Here is a 26,810-nt window from a genome sequence, read left to right as displayed (position 1 = left end):
TTCTTTGCTGTCTCCTTTGTCTGACAGAGTTATTGTGTTCCATTAGAATTCACCAGACATTTTTTTTTGGCAACCTGCTATGGTCTTGCCTTGTTAGTACGAGTAATGAGAGGCAGAATAAGGAGAAGGTTGCATCCACAGATGATTGTGATACCCTGTATGAACCACAGTAAATAGTCATGATGCAACATCTAGGCACTGTGGGAAGACAGGAAACAGCCAAAGTGTGCTTGCTATACACCACTCGCACAACCTTTAACAGCATATAGATCTCCTACAGTTAACTTGAAGTCTGACAGTGTCTGCCTGCAGGCAGCATCAGATCCCACCAGGTGAAGGTTTAACCTTCTAAGACTTCTACTTCAGATGCCCATGACAGGTAGGTACCCCTTTGTGTCCTGTGCTTCTGACTGACTTATTTAATTTGCTTATAGATGCTGTAAAGGACATTACAAAAGATGTAGATGCATAGCCAGACGACTAGGGCAAGCACATGGATAGGGGCTCATGGCCTTAATGCTCTTTTTGGGCATACCTCTCTTTATGTTCAGCACTCCAGAAGCTTGCTGAACTGTGTCCCCTGTGTTTTTATGGCGGGGTCATAATGTGGGGACAGTTGATTACATTGTTGGCCTCTCTGGAAGCTTAGGGATAGAGCTGAAAATCTAACTTTCTAATCATGCCTGGTCATTTTAGTGACTCAGCTCCTGTCCTGAGGTTATATAAGGGCACAGTCTTCCCATTAGCACACAAAGGAAGTACTCATCGCATCACTGCAAATTCTAGGGGCTTTTAAGAGCTGTCTGCCAGGAACTTGGGGCAGAGACCTGTTATGTATTTCTCATTACACCATAATGTCTCTGGCATCTTGGGGTAGTGAGTATCTTTCACATATTTTTCTTAAGTTTTACTTTTGTTGCCACCAGCCACTTTTTGGTCTTTGTTATTTTTATACACTTTTTAAGTCCTCTTAAAAACTTTGGTCTTAATTATCTTGTCATCCAGTTTATGTTGAGAGTATTTTTCTTGTGGAAAAAACAGCTATCTGCCTTCCTCTTTCTATTCAGAGAATCAAGTCTCCAAACACCACCACCTGGAACTCAGTCTTTCCCTCAGACTCCCTGTGCTTTGCTCCATAAATGTCCAGCCAGCAAAGCCTTTTGAATTCTCTTCCAAATGCATGCTGTACTCTTCCTGTTTTGCCATTGAGTCATCTTTTCTTCCCTTTGATTTCTCAAATCCACAGTGAACCTTTCAGTTGTTAGCACCTCTTCCCCTGCCCTTAGAGGCGTCACCCAGCTCTCCTTCCCCCCTTTGTTTTCATTGCTTAACTGGTCTTTAGTCCTATGTTCAGTTTTCTTGCTTGGTTAAACTTGGTGCTGGCAACTCAGTAGCTCCTTGACCTTTGTTCTCTTGTCTCTCATTTGTCATTAGTTGTCAAGTCTTGATGGATCTGTTCCTTCTCCATTTCCTTGCACTGACTTTGAGTAGACTACTGTAAAATTCTCTTTCAGAGTAAATCTACGTAGTCTCTGGTTTTCTATGTAATTTGTTTTTAGGAAACATATTGGTGATTGCAGAATACTGAAAGCAAAGTATTTTTGTGTTGACTCCTTAGGATAGTATTTGAGCCATAAGCTAGGTCTTCTCTGTCTATAAAAGGTTACTTCCTAACATCTCTATTAGACACATTGTTATAATTTCTTATTTTTCTGAGAAGCTTTATTTCTGGATTAGGGTATTATTTACTAAGATTATTAGGGAAAAGCATAGGATCTGATTTCTGGTTGGGGGAATTGCTGGAACCAATCTTAATAAGACTAAAAAAAGTATTTTTAATTTCATGTATTTATGTGTATTCCTGTGTGAGTTTATATGCACTATGCATGTGGAAGGTGCTCTTAAAGGCCAGAGGGTGTTGGGCCCCCTGAAGCTGGAGTTGTGGGAGGTTGTGAGCCATCTGATGTGGGTGCTGGAAAACTGAACCTGGTTCCACTGTAGAAGCAATAAGTGCTCCTAATCACTGAGCTGTCTCTCCAGCCCTAGCAGGCTTTTTTTTTGTAGTGGAATGGAAGAGATACTATAAGTCAGCAAGTAACAACTTTGCTCTTAGTACCCCGATGTCAGGTAAGGATTAATTAACTGCTAGAAGGTTGTGAGACTGGCAGGAGACAGAAATGTGAGTGTAAGTGTGGAGTATTTTAAGCTAATTCTTGAGGAGGACTTTGAAGAGAAGCTGTTTAGCTGTCAGTTAATGACCAGGAGAAACTCCTTATGTGATTGTTGCATGTTCCTGGAAGGTACTGGACATAATGTCCTGACACATGAGAGGTGGTTAGCACCTTTATTGTAGCTCCACATCACCCTTCAGGTGAAATTAAAGCATTGACGGGCCTGGATTAAAGTCCTCTTGGAACCTAGAGGTAGGTAAAGAAAAGCTGTTTAGTTTCTGGAGACTTCTCTTTGATTGCCACATCTATGTTGGGTTGGGATGTCACCTGTTGGAGTTGTCTCCTTCAGGTAGCCATATTGTTGAGCTTGTGTGAGTGTAGCTTAGTTTTCTTGTCATAGCTAGAAAGCACAATCTTACAACAGATTTCCTGGTCCTCTGTTTCTTAGAATCTCTTCATCTCCTCTTCCTGGATGTACCTGGAGCCTTCATTGTAGGAGTTGTGTTGAAGATGTGGCAGTTGGAATTGTTTGCCCCATGGCCAGTGTTGTTTACATTTTGACTAGTTGTGGCTTTCTGTAATGGAAAGTTTCCTTTTGCAACAAAAAGGAATTTCTTTGATGAGGATGAGCTCTACACTTACCTGTGGTTATAAAGTAATTCTTTAGAATGTGGTTAGGAATTGTATGGTTTAAGAAAGTGGTGTTTAGATCCTCTTCTAAGAATCATGGCCTCATTGATCAGTGTAGTTGACTGTATTGTATTCCCATTTGGAAGAGCGGAAGTGGGTAGTTAGATGTGCTCACTATTGCCAAAGGCCTGTGAGTGAACTTGGCTGATTGCCATTGCCCAGATGAGTCTGAAGTGGGTCATAGTAGGACTGGTGGCTGCTTCCCTCCTTTGGAAGTCAGTCTTCATGGTATGTTCTTGTACAATGAAAGCTAGTCCTTAGGGAGGAGGTGCTCAGGTCAGATCTAGTCTGGGTGCTCTGGGTCCTGTGTCTGAAGAGCATAGTGCCTTCACCAGTAGGGATGTTACTTTCCACCTCTTGGGGGAGCAACCAAGGACAACAGCAGTGAGGCTTTTTTATTTTAGCATAGTTCAAGCCTTCCCATTTTGTGGAGCTTACTGCAGCTGGGATGGCCACATTTAGCTAGTAACTGCTGTATTCACAGGGCAGATGTATGGATGGATAAAACAGGCACAGAACGTTTACATTGTCTTTGGGTGTTGCTGGAACAAATACTGTGTGGGATGAAATTATTCATGAGATTGGAGGCAGGTGTAATGGTGATTTAGGTGTGCATACCTTTTGAGGTTAGAGAAGCTAAATTCTGAAGGTTGATTGAAGCCTCCGTGGTGGAACCAGGAAGCCGGGCATTCAGTTCTTTGTATTGGCCACTAGGTGGCAATCTCATCTCAAGTTAGTTGGTGTTTGGAGAAGTTTGCAGGCTAGTGGGTCTTTATTTTTCAAGGAATACTTAGAAGGAAACAGTTTCTTAGAAATTTCTATAAAAGGTTTCATAGCACATGTATTTAGGTTTTTCAGTTCTCAATATGATTAAAGGAGCCACATTTTGAAAAAGATTTTTGGTGGAATAACAATTAGTTGTTCTCTGAATAGAATGGCCAGTCAACTCTATGAATTGATGTCTGCTTTTTGCCACTTCCCCACATCCCTAGGAAGTACTCTCCCTGTTGTGGTGCCTGTGAGGAAGACTCCCCAACTCCATAGTGCATTGTGCAGGGCTCCATCACACTGTGGTGGTGACTTCATAGAAGTGCATTTCTGTGGTGTCACACAGACATTGATGTGTGACCTAACTCATTGAAACATTTGCCTTACTATGGATGATTCCTTTTTGATATACTCCATCCAGTCTATTCTTGTTGTTGCAAGGCCCAGAAAAGACTGCTTCAGATAGATAAAAACAACTTTAAGAAACAATTGAGCATTTATAGAGCTGCTGAAACTGTCACTGTCTTAGAGTCTGTGCTGATTTTTCCTTCCTTATGTAAAATGAAAAAGGTTTCTTTAAAATAAATTCTGTTGATGCAGTTGTCAATTTGTTATAGGGTTGCTATGACAAAATATTTTAGACTAAGTAATATAAAACAGTGGAAATTTATTGTTCATAGTTCTAGGGCTTGAGAAATCCAAGATCAGTTTACCTACAGATCTGCTGTTTAGTGAGAGCTTTCTTTCTCAGGGACTACACTGTGTCCTCACATGATAATGCGGGAAATCAGCTGACTTGGGTACTGGGAAGAGCAGTAAGTGCTCTTAGCTCTGAGCCAACTCTCCAGGCCTCTTCTTCCTATGACCTGCATAATTTGTCTGGTCTAATCACGTACAATACCCAAGGAGAAGTTCATATGTAACTGGTGTCCTACCTCCATCTCATGAGGGGATCACAGGCACCACCAGGCCTGCTCCAGACGTCTTTCTAATGGTCAAGCTGACTTGCTTTTCTCCCTCAGTCTGTGTTTCAGAATTCTCTCTTACATCATCGAGTTTTACTTCCATTTGTAAATTGTGCTCTTACAGTATGCTTCTATTTAGAAAATGGTTTTTCATTTTCTGTTATTGATTTCTTAGCCATCTCTTATTTCTTGAGATGGCTAGAAGTATTTTAAGCTTACTGTACCAGGGATAAATTCTTTTTCTGTTTGTAATAGTTGACATTTTCTTTTTATGTTCCATAGTACTGTATTTAGGTATGTTTGCATGAAGAAAAGTTATTTTATGGTACAGTTTTGGGGGTGAAGCAGGTGGGTCTCTGTGAGTTCAAGGCCAGCCAGTACTACATAGTGACACCCTGTTTAGAAAAACAAATACGGTATCTGTCTATGTTATAATTCATTATCCACAAGTACTTCTGTTTCCTTACTGGGATGTTCTCTAATACACCTGCAATTTATGTATCATTTGATTTTAAAATTACTTAATCTGTATGTGGGTTTACACATGTGAATGCAGTGCCTGTGGAGGCTGGAAACAGGCATCAGATTTGGAGTTGGAATTAGAGGCAGCTTTGAGTCACCTGACATAGATGCTGGGAACCAAACTCAAGTCTGCTAGAACAGTATATTCTCTTAACTGCTGAGCTACCTCTCCAGCCCTTTAATTTAATAGAAATTACTCAGCCTCTCTGTTTAGTGTCTTCATTTTAAAAGTAAAGATATTAATTTCATAAAACAGTTGTGAAGATTTTATATACATCAATGCATAGGAAATTCTTAGAAGACTGGTTAACATGTAGAACTACAAACTGCTGTTGTTGCAGTTGCTGCTCTAGCTCATGTAGTGAGCCACTGGCTTAGGCTTTGATGCCCCATCAGGTCTTGTATTAACTTGGACAAGTTACTTAGCTCCTCTACTGTATAATCTATAAAAGTTACCTTTAAGGTAGGGGGGCATGTATGGAGGTCTACCACAACCCCACACTGTGCCTTTTGGCTTGGGTGGGCAGAAATCAACCAGTGGTTGGGTATCATTATAGTGAGTGAGTACAGGGTGGAGAATTGGAGGACAAAAGGAGGCAGAATGGTTTATGTGCTAGGGAGAGTGGCAGATCTTAGGGGGTGAGGGTGGTGAGGAATGGGCTGATGTGGATGGCCTGCTTGCTACCCAGGTCCATGGTGATTGCTTGGCATGGGCTGAGGCTGAAGGCCGTGTCATGGGCTGTGGCCCTGACACAGCAGTTGGGGGGGGGTGTCTGTGTTGATGTCTGTGGCATCTAATCCGAGGGCCCTGTGGTCGCCTGGAGTCTGGCGACCTAAGAATATGCCCCCACTGGGGTTATGCTAATCTAGGTGACCTGCAATGCCAGCTAGGGTCACAATGACATCTGGGCCCAGGTTGCTGCCAAGGACCGTGTCTGGGTTCATGGTCCCTCTACAGCCAGAGACTATTGATGTCCATGGCCCATGTTACCATCAAAGGCCACATGAATGCCCAGGATCCATGTTGGTTTTTGAGATCTGTGCTGCTGATGGGCCCATACAGACATAAGTGACAAGTACTGCCACCAGGGGCTGTGACATCATATGGGCCTGAGCAGCGGCCAGGGCCTTGCCTGGGTCTGTAGCCCTGCTGTACCCAAGGTCTGCATTGATGTCTGAGGCTCCTCTTGCCATCGAGGGCTATGCAGATGCTTGGGATCTGTGTTGCTACCTGAGGCCATGTTGGTGTTTGAGGGCCATGCTGTCACTAGGTCTAGACCTCAGTGACCTGCACTTCCAACTGGGGCTATGGTGACATCGGGGCCCAGGCTGCTGTAAAGGACCATGCCTGGGCCTGTGGTTCAACCACAGCCAAGGTCTGTGTTATTAGCTATGGCGTCTGTTCCCCCCAAGGGCCCTGAGGATGTCAGGGGTCTGGGCCACCATGTAGGGCTATGTTAGTGTCTGAAGGCTGTGCCTCTGCTGAGGCCATACAGATCTGAGTGGCCTGCACTGCTACCTGGGGCCATGGAGGTTTTCGGGCCTGGGATGCTGCCAAGGGCTATGTCTGGTTCAATGGCTCTGTTGCAGTCCTGGTCTGGTTTGAAGACTGTGGCTCCTGTTACCACCCAAGGCAGTGAGGAGAGGGCTGCACAGAGTTGGTCCCACCCCTCACTGGCTGCAGCACTGGGGAGAGCAGGCCCTGCACCTTGCCTAGGCAAAGTAGCAGAGCTGGTCCTGGTGGTGTGGATGTGAGAAAGGGCATGAGAGCTGGAGAACTTGCTGCCTGCTGCATTGGGTGATCTAGCTGGGGTAGTATTGGAGAGCACCCCTGGGTGCTAATGGGTGGTGACAACAATGGAAAATGTGTGTGTGGGCTGACCAGCCCAGCTGTCACCCAGGCCCAGAAACAGGGCCATAAATTAGCCCATCTAACATCCACCTCTTCTGTGATCTGCAGGAGCATGTGGAGGGGCTGAACCTATAGATCCAAAACTACAGATTCTCCACAACACAGGATAACAGGATATCCAAGAGGAGTCCCAGTGAGGGCTCATTATTGATAGTATAACAGAAGCCAGTGACGTTGAAGCAGACCAATGACTCACTTATAAGTGAAGATGTATGGGCTTAAAGGTACACTGTGTGACTCACTGGGCCACACTACAGCTTCCATGCTGAGAGTTTTTGTTTTTTGATTGTTCTTTTAAAATTCGTTTTGTTTTGAGGTCGCACGGACAGAGGGCAGATGAGAGGGGATAGGGAGATGAATGGTATCAGGAGGCATAATGTGAAATCCACAAAGAATCAATAAAAAGTTTTTAAAAAGTTATCTTTAATGACCTCACTTTCATGTTCTCTTGTTTGAAATCAGGGACAATTAGGCCCTTCCACTTGCTTGGTTGCATAGGACTAGAGTTTCTTGTTTAGGTAGTCACAGGGTCATTGCATATTTTCTACACATATTTCTGTCTGTTGGGATGTTGATCTGAGTGAGACTGGGCTTGATTCATTTGTATACATCAGTGCTTGTTATTGTGCCATAGTCAGTGCTAGAAGCTGAGAATTCAAAAATGATTTTTTATTAAGCTTATTTTCTCACTGCAGTTATATTTGTATTGCTCAGGTTCTCCATATCCTTGCTGGTTGAATTTTCTCATAGTATTTATTTAGTACGAACTCATCCTTGCTTCCTCCAGCCCCATTGTGCTGCAGGCATTATTCCATATCCTCCAAGTTCAGATGTCCAGGCTACAGTATGTGAGTGGGGCCTGTTACTAGTGTTGCTACTATAGGCCAAGGTGCTCCTGGAGTTGGAGTCAGGAGCTCCAAGCCATCAGGTTGACATCTTGACTTGTGTGTTAAGTTAGGTTTGCTCTTTGTTTTTCTTGTCTAGTGTTTTATGTCTCATAATAGAACTCCATATCTGGTACCAAATGTTCAAAAAAGTACTGTACTTTTTATTTTTAACTTCTTTGAGTTCTTGTATCTAAAAAGGTTAAAAAATTCAAAATTGAAACCAAAAGGTGATTGCCTCTATATTCATTCCTTCAGGTTAATGCCTAAATCTTTCTTGCTTTAAAAGAATAGTTGATTCTTGACTCCATTTCCTTATCTTTCATTCTTAAAGACACCTCACTTTGTCTCCTTAAACTTCTTTGGCAAAAGGAACTCATACTAAGAAACTATCAGGTCCAGTCATTCTTTCACATTTTTAATTTTTCTGTTTTTCTGTAGAATTTGACATGGCTTCCTGTTATCTTCCAGGCAATTTTTTTTTTTTTTTTTTTGGATCATCTCCTTTGCTGTTGGGTTTTGCATTATCAGTCTTCTGTTGCCTACTGTGTCCCACCCTTCATCCATGATCCCACAAAGTTGCTTTAAGATTTCAAATTCTCTTTTGCATGTTTTTCAGGGTGAGTTCCCTTGTTTCTCATGAGCACTTGATCTCTGTCCCGACAATTCTCAAATCATTACCCCTTTCTGTCTTTGCTCTTGCTTTTTGGTTTCCTTTGCTTGACCAGGAAGCACTATCACCTGCATACTCTGTAGGCAGAGTCAGCTCGTCATTTATCAGCTTACTAAGTTCAGGGCCTTGTTCTCTCAACTTACCCTTGATAAGGCATTCCTTGTTGTCCAATTGGACAAATCTGGAATCCTATGCCCTTTCAGTTGATGAATTATTCATCTACTTATTTCCCCGAATTTGTCTAATGTGACAAAATCCCTCAGATTTAATATTGGTAATCTTTTGTATTCATGCTTTTTTCCCCCCACAATCTTTGCAGTCTTTTTCTTAACCCATCTCCTTTTGAATTGATTTTCTTCTTTGATAGTTTGATACGCATATGTAATATATTCTCATTACTCTCTCCCCTCTTCTCTCATCTCCCTTTTATCCCTGTTCAGTGCTCTCATCCCTACAGTTCCTTTCTTAGATTTATAACTTCTGGTTTTATTTGTGACCCTCTTAGTTTAACCATCACCATCTGTGGGAGCTTTGGATTAGAACTATCCTTTGTGGGATCATCAGTGGTTAGCTTTTTCTTTTAGTCCATTCTCCATATGGAAGTCAGAGTGATTTTTCAAAATGTAGGTCACTTTCCTTTTTGTGTGGTATATGTGTCTGCATGTATTTATGGGTATGCAAGTATATGTGCATGTGCATGTTAGGCCAGAAGCTGATGCTAGGTGTCTTCCTCCAACACTCTCCACTTTATTTTTGGAGAGAGTGACAGACCTAAACCTGGAGCTCACTGATTGGTTAGACTGGCTGGCCAGTGAGCTCTAAGGGTCTTCCATTTCTGTTTCCTACCCCCTTAAGTACTAGAGTTGTGGTGTATGTGGCCACATATAGCTTTTTATGTGGGTGCTGGGGTTCCAAACAAAGGTCCTCATGCTTGTACAGTAAGCACTTTATCCACTGAGCATCTTCGTAGCTCCTCAAAGTATTTTTCTTTTCTGGCTTTAGGTGTTTTGGTTTCTTTACTGCTTTATAGTAAGTCTAGATTTCTATTTTTTAAAATGAATGTTTTTTGCTCTCATCTATTTCATACATGTAAACAGTGCATCCTGATCATAAGTCCCTCATCTTCCCCTCCTACTCTTCTCAGGCACTCCAACATGTCCTCCTATCCCCTTTATGAATCCGCTTCTTTTGTTAATAACCTACTGAGCCCACTGTCTCTTGGAATCTTGTTGGACTGCCCTTGTGCAGGTAATCCTAACTGTAGTGATTTCATGAGCTCAGTAGTTGTGTCATGCCCAGCATTTCACAGCGCTCATCATCCTCCAGCTCTTACATTCTTCCTACCTTTCTTTTGAGATGTTCTTCAAGCCTTGAGATTGGGTACTGAGATTGATATATGTTTCCCATTTACGATTGAGTACTCAATGGAACTTAATTCTCAATACTTTGACCAGTTATGAGTCTCTACATTAACTGCTTACTACTGCTTTGCTGGCCAAGGTTCAGGGCAGCACTGATCTATGGGTATAGAAATAAATATTTAGAAGGCATTTTGACAACATGTGATTTAGCAAACAGTAGTAGTAGGTTCCTCCCTAGGTCCTGAAGCCTCCTGACCCATGGGCTTTTGATCCAGGTTTTTGTAGCACCAGGCCTAAAGTTCTTCCTGTGGAACAGGTTTCAAATAGAATCCAAAGGTAGTTGGTTATTCCCATGACCTCAATGCTACTATTGCACCAGTGAGCAAGACACATAAGGTCCTTTGTAGACTACATTTTCTTTATGTCCTCCTTTTCCTCTGATTTAGTTCTTTGAATATTGTACTGTTTTCCTTGATTAGCTAATATGTGTTTTCTGAATGTGTCATGTTGGGTTTTGTTTATGTTTCTGACTTAAAATGTATTGTTTTCCACATTTAGTGCCTTTGTTGTTATTTGTTGCTTCTTTTTTAGCTCAAGCATTGCCTCCTCTGTGAAGCCACATATGATGTCTCCCTCTCCTAAACATATTTTTGTCCCTGTGTGCCATCCTATATATTGTATAATAGAGATTATAGTTTTGTATTACCATTTCTTGTTTACATGGCTTTTTATTTGGGGATATCTTATTTTTTCTGCAACTTCTAGCACAGAGCCTGTTGTATAATGGGCTTTAAATAAATATTAAATGAATGAATAAGTGTATTTATGTCATTTCTGTAATGAGAGATTTCCTTTCTTTCCCAGATCATAAGTTCCTTATATTACACCTTGTTTACTTTTCAGAATCTTGTTTTAAGGTTTTGTTTAATAAAAAGGCATTATGTTAATCTGAGATTGAAGTATGCAATGAGTTAAGTGAGACCTTCCTTCAAAGGAGAAGATGAATTATGTTAGTCCAGTGCACAGTGAGATAACTGTGTCATGCCTTGTGTCTCAATCACTTTATGGATGTGAATACTGCACCTCAGTTCAATTGCTTTGGTATTTTGCAAATAAAGACATTTTTGCATGGGCAGTGCGTTGGTCTTCACTAATTTGAAGTTGGGTTTTTTTTAAATTTTAAAAAACAATTTAAAGATGCTATAATATGGGTTTCCTAGTTGCTTAGCATTTAAAAAACACAGTCATACTAAGACTAACACTATTGTAACATCCCATTTCTTTCATAATTTAGTGTTTCTAAATGTGTTTTGTGCCCAGAAGTTTGTTTCTAAGAAAAATGGAAGAGGCACTGTGGCTTTGAGTAGAAATTGAGACTGTGGTTAGAGGAAATTTTTAAGCAAGAAGGCATCCATCATGGAAGAGACGGATTCTTCTTTTTCTTTCTGCGAGAGTTAGTAACCCAGTGTGGTTTCTGTAGTAGAGGTGAGAAAATCAGTGGTGTAAATTGGTACCTCTTACATTTAGGGCAACAGAAGCTTGTAAACCATTTTGTAGGACCTCAGAAATTAATTGAAATATCCTGCCAATTATGTGTTGGGCTTCTATGTCTATATCTATATATGTGTTGATTTTGTAGATTGAAGTACAGATGAGTAAAATTTTCAGTGAGACACTGTTGCTTTCACTATACATATATTTATAAAGCACCAGTATGTGTCACACTATGTCCTAGGGCTTAAGTGAGAAAATTAATGAATGAAAGTCATAGATTGAAAGTGAAGAACTTGGCCTCCAGTGGCGGGCATAGGAACTTGGTGTGGTCTGAGAAACATTTCTTGGCCAATTGATTGGAAATAAGAAGACCGTACTGTGAGGAATGTGAGAAAGGTGAAGAATTGTATATTCTGAGCATGACAGACTATACTTGCAAACACATGAGTGGGAATCCTAGCACTCCCCAACAAATCATATGTAAGTGGTTAATGAAATCATCTTGGGCTAAAGATCACTTGCACTGTCTGTAGAACTCTTGAATCCTCTTAACTTTTACCTCCTTTTTATAGCATGACTTATATTTGTGTGTGTGTGTTATAATGTCTACTCTTTGCTAGACCATTCTCTCTATGAGACTCATGTGTGTACCATGTATAGTAATGCTAATAGTAATAGCAAAATAAATGTATGGTAATATGAGTATCATTGCACTGGTATTTTGGAAAGCAGGTAGTAATTCTGCCAGGAAAGAGAATGTTGTTTAATGTACATTTTTAGGTATGTATTTTAATTTCAGCCTATGTTTTATTCTCTGTAGGTGGTAGAATTTAGATGTGTAGAACTCATAGAGAGCATTCTTGCTTTTTTCTTGCTTCATTTGCTTCCAGGGATTTGGGGGAGATTATTTAACTACAAAACAAGACATTGTACTCCAAATTTCCATAGCGTTAGGTTAAAAATCATGTGTTGTAAAAACTGCCCTTGAAAATTGAGAAAATGACCTCAGTTTAACCTGGTCACCATTTCTTGTAGCTTTGGTTGAGCACCAGTTCAAGTAGTTACATACTTACATAAAATACACTTATGTTTAGATGCTACCTCGTATTTGGTAGTGTGCGTCTTTCGTGATAGGCATGCAGAGGCTGTTGAAGGGAAGTTGAGAGTTGCCTTTAAGTGAAATGATGGAGAGTATCATCTGTACCGCTAATGTTTCTCTAGCTTCAGGAAGTAACTCTACTTTGTCTAAATTAAAATTTATATCTGAATGAGAAGCTGAGACAAATTAATCTTTCCTTCCCCCACTTCTTAGTGTGCTCCAACTCAGTCTTTGTTTAATTTTCCTGAATAGTCTAAAAACACTGTTACTGGGGATTTGCTTAAATCAGGGGTCCCATTGGGTTCTGCACATTCTATTTGGTTAATGTGTTTCCTCTGAGTGTGTAACAATCCCTCTTCATCTGTTGAGGAAGAACTTGAGTCTTTCTCCTGTAGAAGACTTTTGCAGTCTAGATTTAACTGGTTACGTTGTCCTATGTTGCTTAGAGTTTTTCTGTTCCTACCCTTTCTTGTAAACTGGCAGGTGTGACAGGTCTAGAGACCTGAGTATCTTCAGATCGTTCCATAGGCAAGGCTATTTTATAGGTGATTCTGTGTGTTTCTTTTCATTCATAACAGGATGTCAGGATTGAGTTTAGGTGTTCTTTTACTGTGTTGGAGCCTGTCAGAACTACTAACATTTATTTTTCTGTGAAAATAAAATTTCTATGCATGGCTGTCTGGATTTGGCATGGTTCTCTAGGGAAATGGAGTGAATTGAATTTATGTACATCAGAAAGACATTTATTAGTTCGGATTCCATGATAGGAATTGCCGGAAAGGCTTATAAACCTGTAACTGCTCAGTCCACAAAGCTGGATTATTTAGCAGTGTCAGTCCAGTGCAAAAGGCTTAGAAGCTCTTGGAGTCTCCTTATTAGGTAGTTTGGAAGGCTGAAGAAGCTGGAGTTTGATGTCAGCTAATAGCAGCAACAGTGATGGACATACTTCCTCTCTTCTATACTTGACTTTTTGTGGCCCTGCCCTTACTGCTCATTTAATTGAATTTGGGGAACTTAGTTCTAGCAAGCCTGGTATAGACCACAATATTAAACAGTTGCGTGTTGAGATTTGACAAGCACTAGTGTGTGCAAAGTCTGTATTAATTTGTCATGTCTGCAAACCTCCTTATTCAGGTAGCTACAAAGGTATTAATAGGCTTGATTATTACTCCATCACTGATACCAGATTATTTTCCTAGGCTTTAACTTATAAATGAAATTTGCATGCTCCATAGTTTGCACACTTGAACTCTGGTAACACCTGGGAGGAAATATATTTATTCTTTGGGCAGGAGAGCCTTTGATTCCACTTTCTATGCTAGTATTCTCGCTGCCCTCTCAATTCAAAATTCAGCAAATAATACACTTTGATTTTACACTGACTAAAATGATGACTTCTAAATCACAAATTCCCTGAGCTTAACTTTTGCAAGTTTGGTTCCATTTCACTAAAAATTAAGTTGTAGAACAGAAAAGGTCAAGCTGATAAAATAATAATGGGGCTTTATATTGAACTTTGTGTATTCTTTTTAAAACTTTGAAGAACCTGGAATGAAATGTACAGTTTTAAATCTTTGGAAGTTTCCTTTCGCTGTAATCAAGCATTTGAATCAGCTTATGTTGCATATGACAGACAGGAAAAACTGAGCAAAGAGGATGTGAAGGGAAGTAACTGAATAATACGAATTAAAAAACAAACCAACAAATCATTTAAAATTATGGTGTAGAGTCTGAATGTGAAAGCAAGTTTTAGACATGACTGCCTGTGCCTGCTTAGTCATTAGCATTGTTCAGTTAATTGCCCCTAGACTACTTAGCAAATTTTTGCTTATTACATCCCTAAAATTGAAGCAATTTGTAGCCTTCTGAAAAGCTACTAGCAGTACTAAATAAAGAAGGTGAGTGGGTGGCTTCTTAGAGGATAATGTAATGGATATGAATAGAGTCTGCAAAGGGGCAGGGTTGACTGTTCTCCTGCAGAACTTACCACCCCGGCCCTGCAGTCTTCATGCTTCTCCTGTGACATTAGCCTCCTACTTCCTTCCTTTGTGCTTGTCCCTCACTGATGGTATGCCTCCCAGTATATTTCATTTCTTTGTCATTGAAGGCAGTCTGTCCTGACCCTGAAATCAAAAGTTAATCCAATCCATCTTTGGTGGTTTATGATATTATTTTATTCTTTAGACTTGAGGTAGCTATGGGAGATGGGCAAAAATTATCACCCTATAATTGAGACTAAGTAATTAATGATAAAGTGATAAACATGGTGCTGCGTATGTACATGCTCAACAATATTTGTTCCTTCTTCCCAGTTCTTATCCAGCTGCAGATTCCTTTTCAAACAAGAAACTTTGATTTATTAGTCTTTCAAAAAGAGCTTATATAGTTTTGAAAATTCTTTCAGATGTGTCATGCCAATTTGATAATTATGCCATAACTTAAAAAAATTATAGACATGAACTCAGGGAATATCAGACATTTCCAAGCTTTGTGCCAGCCGTTCTTAGTTCCCTATTGAAACTCAGAAGCAGTATTTATTAAAGTATCTCACAGATTATATCATTAGAGATGTAGCCAACATGAACTTTTTCAGATTGTTAGTGATTGCATTTTTAAAGACGCACCTGGTGACCGAAGCGTATCATAGACAGCATGGCTACTGTAATGAGACAGAATCACAATGCTTGTTTATTTCAGAGCTATATTCAAGGAGGAGGAGGAGGAGACAGAAAGTAGCAGGACTCACACAGATACACAGGTTTAGGAAATTTACATGAGACATCAAAATAATTTCATTCTAAGACCACAGGTCATTTGTTCTGCAATCATTTTTATATTTAAAACTCCACAGCATTACTGTATAGGTAAAAATATATTCAGATTCTAACATTTTTTCCCCTCCCAGTTGGCAGGCACTAAAGCACTTGGTAGTGACAGTGTGTCTGGCTTTTGAGCACCCCTTTAGAAGGTGCTGGAAAATACCATGTATCATGCGTATTTTAGACAGGAAAGCAAGGATGGAGAAGTTAAAGGATAGCATTGTCTCCTCAGTCTACTTCTTCAGGCAGGGAATGCTGTGGTCTTTCCCTTGACACTGCATGATGGAATCTTTATTATGTATTATTTAGCAATTGGAAAATGACCATTACATGTGCTTCACTATTGTTACCAATTTTCTTACAGCTATTCTAAAAGTTTGTGAGTATGGAAGTATGTCTTGTGATAAAGGACACTGTCAAAAATGGGAAAAAGCAGTTGTCTGACATGGGTATTAGTACTGTTTCTTTTACCATGTACAGCAAACATAGCTTCTCGATCTTGACACCACTGCAGAATCTAATTTGAATTCATAGTCCTTTTAGTACATTAATGGCTCAAAGTAGCCACCGTCAAGCACAGGTCCATAAAACACTTATTTCTTTTCAGTCTTGATGTACTATGTTTATTAAAAATTTCAGGGCTGGAGAGGTGTCTCAGAGGTTAAGAGCATTGGCTGCTCTTCCAGAGGTCCTGAGTTCAATTTCCAGCAACCACATGGTGGCTCACAACATCTATAATAAGATCTGTATGTCCTCTTCTCGCATGCAGAAAGAACACTGTATACATAATAAATAAAAATCTTTTTAAAAAAGCTTAAAATAAAAATTCAAGGTTTAATTTTTCATTTTGCTTATTTTGTATAGAATCATGGATAATTTTCTGCATATGACTAGTAAATACATGCTTATATATCCATGTAATTATACTGATTTAACAATGTTTAATCTTCCTTTTTTCTCCCCACAGATTCTGTCAGCTTTTAAGAACAAATGCACCTTATAGCTCATGGAAGAAAAAACACAAATCAAGACGTTTTTGGGTTCCAAGCTGCCAAAGTATGGAACAAAACCTACGAGAAGTACTCTGCAGCCGATAACAAGTGGGGCCACTGTGGCTTTGTTAGGGACTTCCAAGAGTAGTAATGTCAAAAGTTACATCAAAAATAATGGCTCTGATTGCTCCCTGTCCCATTCGTTTAATTGGAGACAAGCAAATAAATACCAACTTGGTTCACAAAATACAGAACTTAATAGTATTCAAAGTATACATGATAAACTAATTGATCCTGAGCAACATGCTCCGGCTCCAGGAAGGCCTGATGGGAATGGGATAAAGGGAGGCTTGAGAAGTGCTTCCTTGTTCACGTCCAAGTTAGCAAGACCATCCACTATGTTTTTGTCATCTACAGAGGAGTTAAATCAAAAATCTTTTCCTGGACCATCTAATTTGGGTAAATTCACCAAAGGCACATTACTAGGAAGGACTTCATATTCTTCGGTCAATGCTAAGTCACATTTGAATACATTTTATAGGAACCGATCACCTGGTAACATGCAGAAGCCAAGAATGAACGTCTGTGCCACCAGAAGCAGTTCTGGAGAGAGCTTAGCACAGTCCCCAGACAATACTAAATCTATTACTTGTGAAAAAATGGTAAGGTCACAAAGTTTTTCACATTCCATCCAGAATTCCTTCCTTCCGCCTTCATCTATAACCAGATCACATTCCTTCAACAGAGCTGTAGACCTTACAAAGCCTTATCAGAGCCAACAGCTACCCGTTCGAGTGCCTCTCCGGTCAGGTATGCTAACGAGAAATTCTCGGCAGTCAGAAGTACTGAATGGGAATGAACACTTGGGGTTTGGTTTTAATAGGCCTTATGCTGCTGGTGGAAAGAAATTGGCTTTATCCAATGGCCCAGGTGTATCTTCCACTTTGGGCTATAGGATGGTTCATCCCTCTCTACTGAAATCTAGCCGACCTCCATTTTCTGGGACTATGACAGTTGATAGTAATAAAAATTCTCCTGCTGACATGTGTGTAGAAGAAGAAGCTATAGTTTCAGCAAAGGATGGCTCTACTGGTAAGGACCAAGAACTAGTTGAAAATGAAAGTTATCGAACAGACAATGATCAGACCATGAAGCATGATTCTAAAATTAGATACCTGAGTGATGATGTGGATGATATTTCCTTGTCATCTTTGTCATCTTCTGATAAGAATGATTTAAGTGAAGATTTCAGCGATGATTTTATAGACTTGGAGGACTCCAACCGAACTAGAATAACCCCAGAGGAAATTACTCTCAAAGAAGAAAAGCATGACAACAGACCATCAAAGGATATATTTGATTCTCCTAAGGAAAATGAACAGATCTTCAGTAAAGCTGATGAGTGGATAGATATAAGTGTCTCTGGTAAGTATGAGTATCCTTAATTTATGTGCTTTCTCCTAGGGATTGTAGCAGAGCTAACATCTAGGATTGTCTGCTGATTGATTCCAAGATGCTATTTGACTGAGAAGACTCATTCTAGATAAAAGTGGAGCAGGATATTAGCCTTATGGTTTATTTTGATCCTGTTTTCATCTTGTCTAGGGTAGATTAGTCCAAGCTCTCTAAACTTTGCTGTTTTGAGGCTGTCTTCTTCAGACTGATTCCCATGTAGTTAGTATAGGCTGTGCTTCCAGATAAATTTCCCTGCTCTGCCTTGGAGTGGCTTGCCATTAACCAGTACCATTCACTATAGCCATCATTGCAATCTGCTAAGAGTAAAGTGCTAGCAAACACCAATCAGCTAACAGGTTATGTTCAATTGAATGCTTTCTGTCCTAGGGAATGTTTTTGGTTAGCAGTCCTTACATTTCAGTGAAGCATTATTTAATGAGGAGAGAGAGTGCCTATTCAACATTTCTTCTTAGACTTGGCTATATCGGTGCTTACTGCAGGATGAAGGTTATTTGTTTGATTATCCTAAGATGAACACTGAAGGGAGTGCACAAAGGCATGCCTAATCAAGGGACTAGGTCACATAGTGATGCACTAAACTCCTGTTGTTTGCAACTCTTCTAAAATGGAAGATGTCTAGAACACATTTTTTTTTCCTGTTAAGTATGCATCTGTGATACGAAATAGTTTATAGAGAGGGAGAGGATTTCCTGAACAGTAGTTAAAATTCTCTATCTTGGGAAATATTAAAGGAGTATGAGGATGTAAGAAATGTTGCAGAGTGTGTTTTTTGTTTACTACAAAATGTTTTAGCAGGTTATTTTTAAAACTGCCTCCGTTTTTGTTAAGTTTATTTAGAATTTAGAAGCAAACTACTTTTATGTTTTTTGAACCAAATGTTATAATACATTGGATTATTAAAGCTTACATTGTAGAAATGAGAAATGACTGTTTTGTAAATTCATGCTTTTTTTTCTTTCTTTTAAAATCATTTGAAGACAGGAGTGAATGTACAAAACATACCTCTGGAAATAACTTGATCTCACCAGATACGGATTACAGAGCTGGGTCTTCATTTGAACTCTCTCCATCCGATAGCTCTGATGGAACGTACATGTGGGATGAAGAGGGCCTGGAACCCATTGGAAGTGTCCATCCTGTTGGCAGCTATGAGTCCTCCGAAATGAACAGCATAGTATGTATGGATTTGTGCACCCTTTTGGAGTTTTCTTTTGACTCTATTATACAGAGACATATGACACTGATAAATATTTTCAACCTAGAAATCAACTTTCTTATTTGAGAAGTAGAAATTCATACCTGTCTGTTAATGGCTTATACAATGTGTAACTAAGACACCAAGAGTATGTGACATTTGACTTTAATGTGTGCGCGCACACACATAATTTTTTATACATCCAGGCATTTGTGTTTACTGTATTGTTCAGGCTTACCTAAGAATGTGGCTTTCAAGGAGGTGAAGGGCATGGCCTATAGACATTTTTAGTTGCTATATTGAGAAGTGCCACTTGGTGAAGGGAGGTCAGGGTTGATGCTTTACACTAGTGTTCCACAGAAAGGGTGGGGAATTGATGGAAAAGTTGGTCTATGACCAAGAATTAGCTGTTAGGCTAATAGCTCTATTAGGCTGTGTTGATGTACTCCCATTCCACCACTATCTCACTGTGGCTTAATACAATGGAAGGGTTTGGCTCTTGTTTTTGCAAAGTCTATTGTAGGTCTGGGTAGCTCTCTAGGCCAGTTGCCTTTAGTGGCCTGAGTTGCTTTGGCCTTGAGCTTGACCTTGTCCTTGAAGCCCCTAGTTTCTGGGAGAGAAGATGACAGTATTGACAATCATATTCTTGCAGTATTTAATTTGGCCTGCAAATGGCACTGGGTGCTTTCACTCACAACCTGATAATCAGAGCTTGTCTGTGGTCCCACGTAAGTACTTAGGGGAATAAGAAATGTAATCCTTGTTTTTGGAAACAGGGAACTAGAAGAGCTGCTAGGCACTAATGCATGGCTCTTTTACAAAACATACAAGTAACGTGGATAAAGACACATGAATAAAATGTAGCTGGTGTAATTAAAATGGCTCAGTGTAATTAATTATTTAGGTTAAAATAGGAATCCTCATACAATCAAATTGGTTTGTAGATATACAGCATTCTAACTGGCTCTTCAGACAGCATAACTTTATATATTCATATATAAACCAGATATTTTACAAGAGGCTTTTAAATTTCACAGACAAAAGGAAGCCTTTGTTTGTGTATGTAATTTACATAGTGTCATCATTTGATTAGGTCACAGTCACAGTTTAACACATCACTATGTTCTTTACTAATAGGCCTTTTAAATGTATAATCGAGGTGCTTATCAATATTTTGTCCAGTAGATGGCAGCAGTAGGTCACTTAGGACATTCTTTTTAATGGTTCATTATTATAACTGACAGAAGGCCCTTTCTGCAGAGTTTAGAAAGTACATGGATGATCTTGGTGTTAAAATCCATGAGTGGGTGTCTTGATGAAAAACAGATGGGAAGCAACAAGTCTTCATACTACTTTAGAACAAGGTTGTGGTTCCTCATTTTTCTTCTCTCTTGTTTCTTTTTGAGTCTGGGTTTCACCATGTAGGCCTCTTCTGTCCCAGAACTTTCTGTGTAGACCAAGCTGACTTCAGATTCACAGAGATCTGCTTGCTTCTGCCTCCCAAGTGCTGGGATTAAAGGTGTACACCACCACGCCTAATTTGATATTTTTCTTTTCTGATCCAAGGGGAAGACTGTCTAAGAAAGGATGGATATATTGACAAAAGCATGTTAAGAGCTTCTTTGATCTTACTGTTTTTGATGGAAGTTCATATTTTTTGCTTTGAATATTTTCAGCTTGCTTTGTTTTCACGATACACCACTTAACTGTCTGGTCTTCGTTGAGCTGCTCTGGTTTGGCTGATGCATTTTGTCTTCCTTCTTTTTGCCCAGATATCAGTATATTTTCTCAGTTTTATTTTGTATATTTCCCTCTCTTTTGCAGTAAACCTGCTTGATCCTTAGCAGATAATTTATTTAAAAATAATTTTGTCTTTTAATCAAGGAGTTTATACTTACATTTGCATTTTTAATGTACTTCACTCTGATGTCTTACTGTCTTTACTTAAATTGTCTTCCTTTTTCTATTTTTCCATTTTTCTTTTACTTTGCTAAATAATTTCTGTTAATATTTGTAACAACTCCAAATGAACTTTAACACGTCCTCTCTTTTCCTGGGCTTTACAACAATGTTAATTCCAGTCCAGGTTAATATAAGGAACCTTCTCTAGCTTGTGCACTGGTTGTCACTGCTGATGCAGTTTAGATGAAACCACCCACCCTTCCTGTTGTGAATTTAGCCCAGGGTCCTGTGCACACTGTGTAAGCGCTCCAGCACTGGGCTGCATCCCCAGTCAGCTCCTATTTCCTTTAGGTGATGCTGCCGTTAGAGGAAAACTTTTGTTTGTGAAGGAAAAGAGTGCTAAAGACATGTGGTGAAAGTTCTTTGTCGTCAAGGATAAACAGAGAACTTTCAGACCAGCACTTCATAAACAGTTACCAGCTAGAATTTTGGCTGTTGGTTTACATGCTTAGTAGTACTTGTGTATAACTTACATTCAGTAAAGCACGTGAATTTACAGACAGCCCAAGGAATTTTGGTGGATTTGTCCAGCTTGTTTTGGGGACTATTGTAGCTGGAGTTTTTCTCTCCAGGTCCCGCCAAGCCCCTGCAGTCCCATAGTCCACTTATAAAATAATCACTCAGACGCTTATATTACTTATAAACTGTATGGCTTTGGCAGGATTCTTGTTATCTACTTTTTCTATCTTTAATTAACCCATTTCTATTAATCTATACTTTGCCACATAGCTCGTGGCTTACCGGTACCTTACATCTCGCTTGTCATGGCGGCAGCTGGCAGTGTCTCTCTGCCTCAGCCTTCCACTTCCCCAAATTCTCTTCTCTGCTTGTCCCACCTATACTTCCTGCCTGGCTACTGGCCAATCAGTGTTTTATTTACTAACCAATCAGGGCAACACATTTGACATACAGAACATCCCACAGCAGACTATTGCTATCACCTCAGAAAACTCTCTTCTATTTCTTTCATTGATTCTCTTATTCCAGAGCAAAGACTTCTTACCATGAGCAAGAGAGGAAAGGATGCTGGCATGTTTCTTCTGTCACTGTAGATTAGTCTTCCTTGTTCCGAAACTGTATATAAATGGATCTGGGCACATGTTATTTTGTATCTGGCTTCTTTTAATTAGTTGTAGGATGTTTGTTTTATTGTCTGTTTGTGTGTGTTGCCCCTCCTGCTCCACGATCAAGTCAACATTCTACCACTGAGCTGTTGCAAACCTTGTCCATTCATCTTGGTGAGTCCTTGTCCTTGGTGTGAATGCAGTATGGCTCGTTGCATCCCCTTGTTGAGTGGCTTTTTAGATCGTTTCAGGTTTGGGGCTATTTAGAGAATTGCATTGTTGAGAATATTTTGTTGTATATTTTGTGAAAATTCATTTCAGTTGGCAAAATAGAAGAGAGATTCCTTTAATTATAGGTATGCTTATTTTTATAAGGGCTGCCAGCTTTCCAAAGTAATTGTATTTACAGCTCCCATTGGCAGCAAATAGCCCTTCTGAGATTTCTGCTTTCTTTTCTACACAGTCATGTTGTTTGCCTCTTTTGTTTACTATTCTGGTGGGGATATCATGATATTGCTTTGAGATTATACTTACTACCTGTTAAGATAGACTCTTTCGTGAAATGCCTTTTATTGGTCTATTTACATTAAAAATTATTTGTATGAATCCTTCACATGTTTTTGTTGGCTAGTTTTATGTCATTTTTGAATCATTTGGGAAGAGGGACTTTAAGTTGAGAAAATGCATCCTTAATATTGGTCTGTAGGCAGGTCTGCAGGGCCTTTCTTGATTAGTGATTGATGTGGGGGTAGGGTGAGGGAGGGCAGTGATATCTCTGGCTGCTGGTCCTTAGTTGTATGAGAAAGCAGGCTGACCAAGCCACAAGAAGAAAACCAGTAATTAGCATTGCTCCATGGCTTCTGCTTTGGTTGCTGCCTCCAGGTGCCTGCCTCAAGTTCCTGCCCTTACCTCAGTGATGGAGTGCAACCTAAGAGTAGTAAGAAGAAACAAATTACTTCCTCCCCAAGTGGCTTTTGGTCATGGCATTTTACCAAGCAATAGAAACCCTAAGACACATGTTAAATGTAAATCTTAGATACCTCATATATGTTTGTATATATTTTCTACTCTGGGTTGCCTTCTAAATATTTTTTGGTGATAAGTTAACTAGTTTTAATGTTATTCAATTCACTTTTTTCTTTTGTTGTTACTGCTTTTGTCCACTGTGAAATCTTTGCTTACCCTAAAGTAAAAAAGATGGTTAGGCAGACCAATGACTCATTGCAATGAACACTTAGAAGTAAAGATGTATGGATTAAAGGGTATACTATGTGACTCACTGGGCCACACTGCACCTTCCTTGCTGAGATTTTTTTTTTAATTAAGTTTGTTTTGGTTTTTGGATTTTAGGGTTTTACTTTCAAATTTTATTTTATTGGGAAGGTTGCAAGGGCAGAGGGCAGAAGCTAGGGGATGGGGAGATGAATGGGATGGAGATGCATGATATGAAATCCACAAAGAATAAATAAAAAATTAAAAAAAGTTGTTTCAGTATTTTTTTCTAAAACCTTTACTTATATTTAAACTTTTACATTTAGATCTACAGTCCACCTGGAAATTTACTTTGCATAATGTGTAGGATAAAAGTCAAGATTAATTTTTATGTTATGGTATAAAATGGAGGTTCAATATTAATTTTCTAAGGATTTCTGGGGTAAGGATTAGGAATCCATTTTCCCCCATTCTGCTACTAAAGGGATATCTTGGTCAACACTTAGTGACTACATATATAAATATTTTTTAGCTGTTTGGAGTTCTGTTAAAGTTCATAGGAGTGGTTCTCAATCTTCCTAATGCTGCAACTCTTTAATATAGTTCCTCATATTGTGGTGACCCCAACCATAAAATTACTTTATTACTACTTCATTAACTATAATTCTGCTTCTGTAATGTAAATATATAATGTAAAAAAAAAAAGAGGTTTGCCAGAGGGGTCGTGACAAGGTTGAGAATGCTAGTTTAGAATAAGTTCCTATGAAGGACTCGGAGTTTGCATAGGATTGCACTGAATTTATAAATCAATTTGGAGAGAATCTAAGTATTTATGTTAGCCTTCCCATTTGTGTCTGTGTAGTGTAGTCTTCCATTTATGTGTTTTAAGATGTTTCTCTTTCTTTCTCTCTCTCTCTCTCTCTCTCTCTCTCTCCCTCCCTCCCTCCCTCCCTCCCTCCCTCCCTCCCTCCCTCCGTCCCTCCCTCCCTCCATCCATCCATTTATCTTTTTGTCCCTTTTTGTGAACTGTTACAAATATGTGATGGTTAGCAATGATTTTTCAAGTTGACATAATATAGGTTCACCTAGAAGTAGAATCTCAATGAGGAATTGTCTAGATGAGTGGGCCTGTGAAAGATTTTCTTATTGGGCTAAGTGACCTAGGAGGATCCAGCCTGCATGTAGGCAGCACTTTTTCTAGGCAGAGCTAGAGTCTATGCATTAATTTATTACTGTACTCTTGACTGTGATTGCAATGTGACCTCTTCTCTCAAGTAAGTGTCTGTTTTGTCCACCACAGTTCATAATTTTACAGTAGCTCTTTGAAGTAGGTATGGATTGGTTACCACTTCCTATTTTAGACTGGAGTAAAGTCTAGAGGAAGTGAGTAAATTGAAGTGTTCAGTCAGGAATTTGTTACTAAGTTCTGTATTCTTGTTCTAGTGTTCTTAGTTTTCAGCCTTTTATATGTCCAGGATACCTAAGTGTATATATTCTCTATGCTGTTAAAAAATTACATCTTTATTTAGTTTGTGTGCATAAGTACGTTTTTATATATCTCTGCCTGATAGTGTCTTTATGCTGAGTCATTTTGCCAGCCTTTAAACTTTTAATTGATATTTAGCTGCTTTGAAGACTAAATACAGCAATTTTTTTTCCTGGTAATTTTTTTGTCATAATTGCATTCACATCTACAATATTTGGAAATTGTAAACAATGATTCATACTTGGAATCCTCTTTTTCTGTGATGCTCTATGGTCATTAAAGAGAGTACTACAGCGTCATGATGAATGATGTTCTAACACTAATATATTTGAGAAGTGATAAGTTTAAGCCATATGTATAAATAGCTTTTGTTTTTGGAGTGCTTTTTTTTTTTTTTTTTTTTTAAATTGAGCATGGGAGAACTGTCCCCATTACTCCTCAGTCATGTGATGGCATGGGTGGGGAGGGGGGAAATTCTCCCCCCCCCCCCATCAACGCCTGAGGCCAGTGGGAGAGCTGGCCTTGTCCACAACCAGTTGCAACACTTGAGAGAGCAGGCCCTGCACCTCATGGGGCAGCACAATAGAGCCAGCCCTGTTGCTGGAGATGTGGGAGAGCCAGCCCTGATAGATATTGTGAGCATGAAAGAGATATCCCCCTTACTCACCTGTCCATGTGGTAGCATGGGTGGGAAAGAGATCCTTCCCCCCATCAAAGCCTGAGCCAGGTGAGAGAGCTGGTCTTGAGGTCAGAAGAGTGGGAGAGTTAGCCCTGCCCCTCATCTGCTGCTTCCCTCGGGAGAGTTGTCCCTACACCATGCCTGGGCAACACAGTAGAGCTGTTCCTGAAAGTGTAGGTGTGGGGGATCCAACCCTGAGGGCATGAAAGCAGGAGAACTGGCCAGCCCCTTGCTCATCACTATAGGGGGTGAACTCCAGCGCAATGCAGGAGAGCTCACCCTGGTGGGGACAAGGGAGAGTTGGCGGGCTGACCAACCCTGCCACTACTCAGGCCCAGAACCAAGGTTATGGGTTAGTCCACCCCAATATCCGCCCCATCTGTGATCTTTTGGAGCATGTGAAGGGACCCGCCCTGCAGACTCAAAGCTGCAGGATTTCCACAGTACAGGGCAACAGCAGGGTAGCAGAAACCAGAGGCTTCGAACCGGACCAATGACTCTTTACAATAAACACTTGCAAGTAGATGGACAAAAGGGGATACTGTGTGACTCACTGTGTCACACTACAGCTTCCATGATGCGATTTTTTTCCTTTTTTTTTTCCTCTTAAATTTTACTTGGGGAGGGAGCTGCAAGGGCAAAGGGCAGATACAAAGGGAATGAACAGGATTGAGATGGATGATGTGACAGACAAAAAGAATAAATAAAACGAAGTTTAAAAAATTTGGAGATACTGTTTTGCAATGAACACTAGGCCAGCATGTATTGTGAGATCCTCTTTACACTTCCAGAGTTCTGGGATTGAGGACTTAAGCTGCTAGCCTGCCTGGAGTGATTAAAACAGGAATGACCAAGGAGGTGTTCTAAGCAGTCGATTGTTAAACATGTTGGGTTTTGTTTGTGTTTTGTCAGCCTTGCCTTGTTCTCAAATAGTAGGCCAGTATAACTCCTTATTTAAACCAGTTATTTTACTTTAGAAGCAAATTACTTGACATTAACAAATAGTTATGCCTCCTTTTGATGATGCTGACATATTTTTATTTCAAGTGACTGTTTTCTTAGGAGCAAGTGGTTGCACTTGGTTTTTTCCTCTGGTGATTGCAGATCACTGAGACTTAAATGTGCATTAGATCTTATGAGATTCTTAGTAGTTAATGTGACTTTATGAATTCCTTAGGTTGCTTGTAATAAATTTTGAGTTTTTTTTGTCTAGAATTAGAAAAGGAAGTAAAAATATCAAATCTGATATGTATTTGTCTTTGAGCTTTAGAGGAAACTTAGGAATTTTAAAATTAATCTTTAATTAATTATATACGATCTTAGTCTCATTTAACTTACCCTTTGCTATCTTATGTTAAGGAGAACAGAGATACTTTGATCATTTCT

At 39.6% G+C, this 26,810-nt stretch overlaps 1 protein-coding gene across 4 annotated transcripts in view; it reads left to right on the top strand.

The window, feature by feature from the left end:
• The window catches only part of Ccser2 (coiled-coil serine rich protein 2), a 129,485-nt gene that overhangs the window by 15,252 nt on the left and 87,423 nt on the right, over positions 1-26,810 (top strand). For all 4 annotated transcript variants that reach the window (XM_036198906.1, XM_036198909.1, XM_036198908.1 and 1 more), the window contains exons 2-3: positions 16,326-17,775; positions 18,804-19,000. In XM_036198906.1, the coding sequence (XP_036054799.1) occupies positions 16,365-17,775; positions 18,804-19,000 (1,608 nt within the window). In that variant the 5' untranslated portion in view covers positions 16,326-16,364. The remainder of the gene's footprint in view (positions 1-16,325; positions 17,776-18,803; positions 19,001-26,810) is intronic.

The sequence above is a fragment of the Onychomys torridus genome, chromosome 9, assembly GCF_903995425.1.
Source record: "Onychomys torridus chromosome 9, mOncTor1.1, whole genome shotgun sequence".
Classification (NCBI taxonomy): Eukaryota; Metazoa; Chordata; class Mammalia; order Rodentia; family Cricetidae; genus Onychomys; species Onychomys torridus.
The sequence above is the reverse complement of the archived record's forward strand: the minus strand, read 5'-3'. Positions and strand labels throughout refer to the sequence as shown.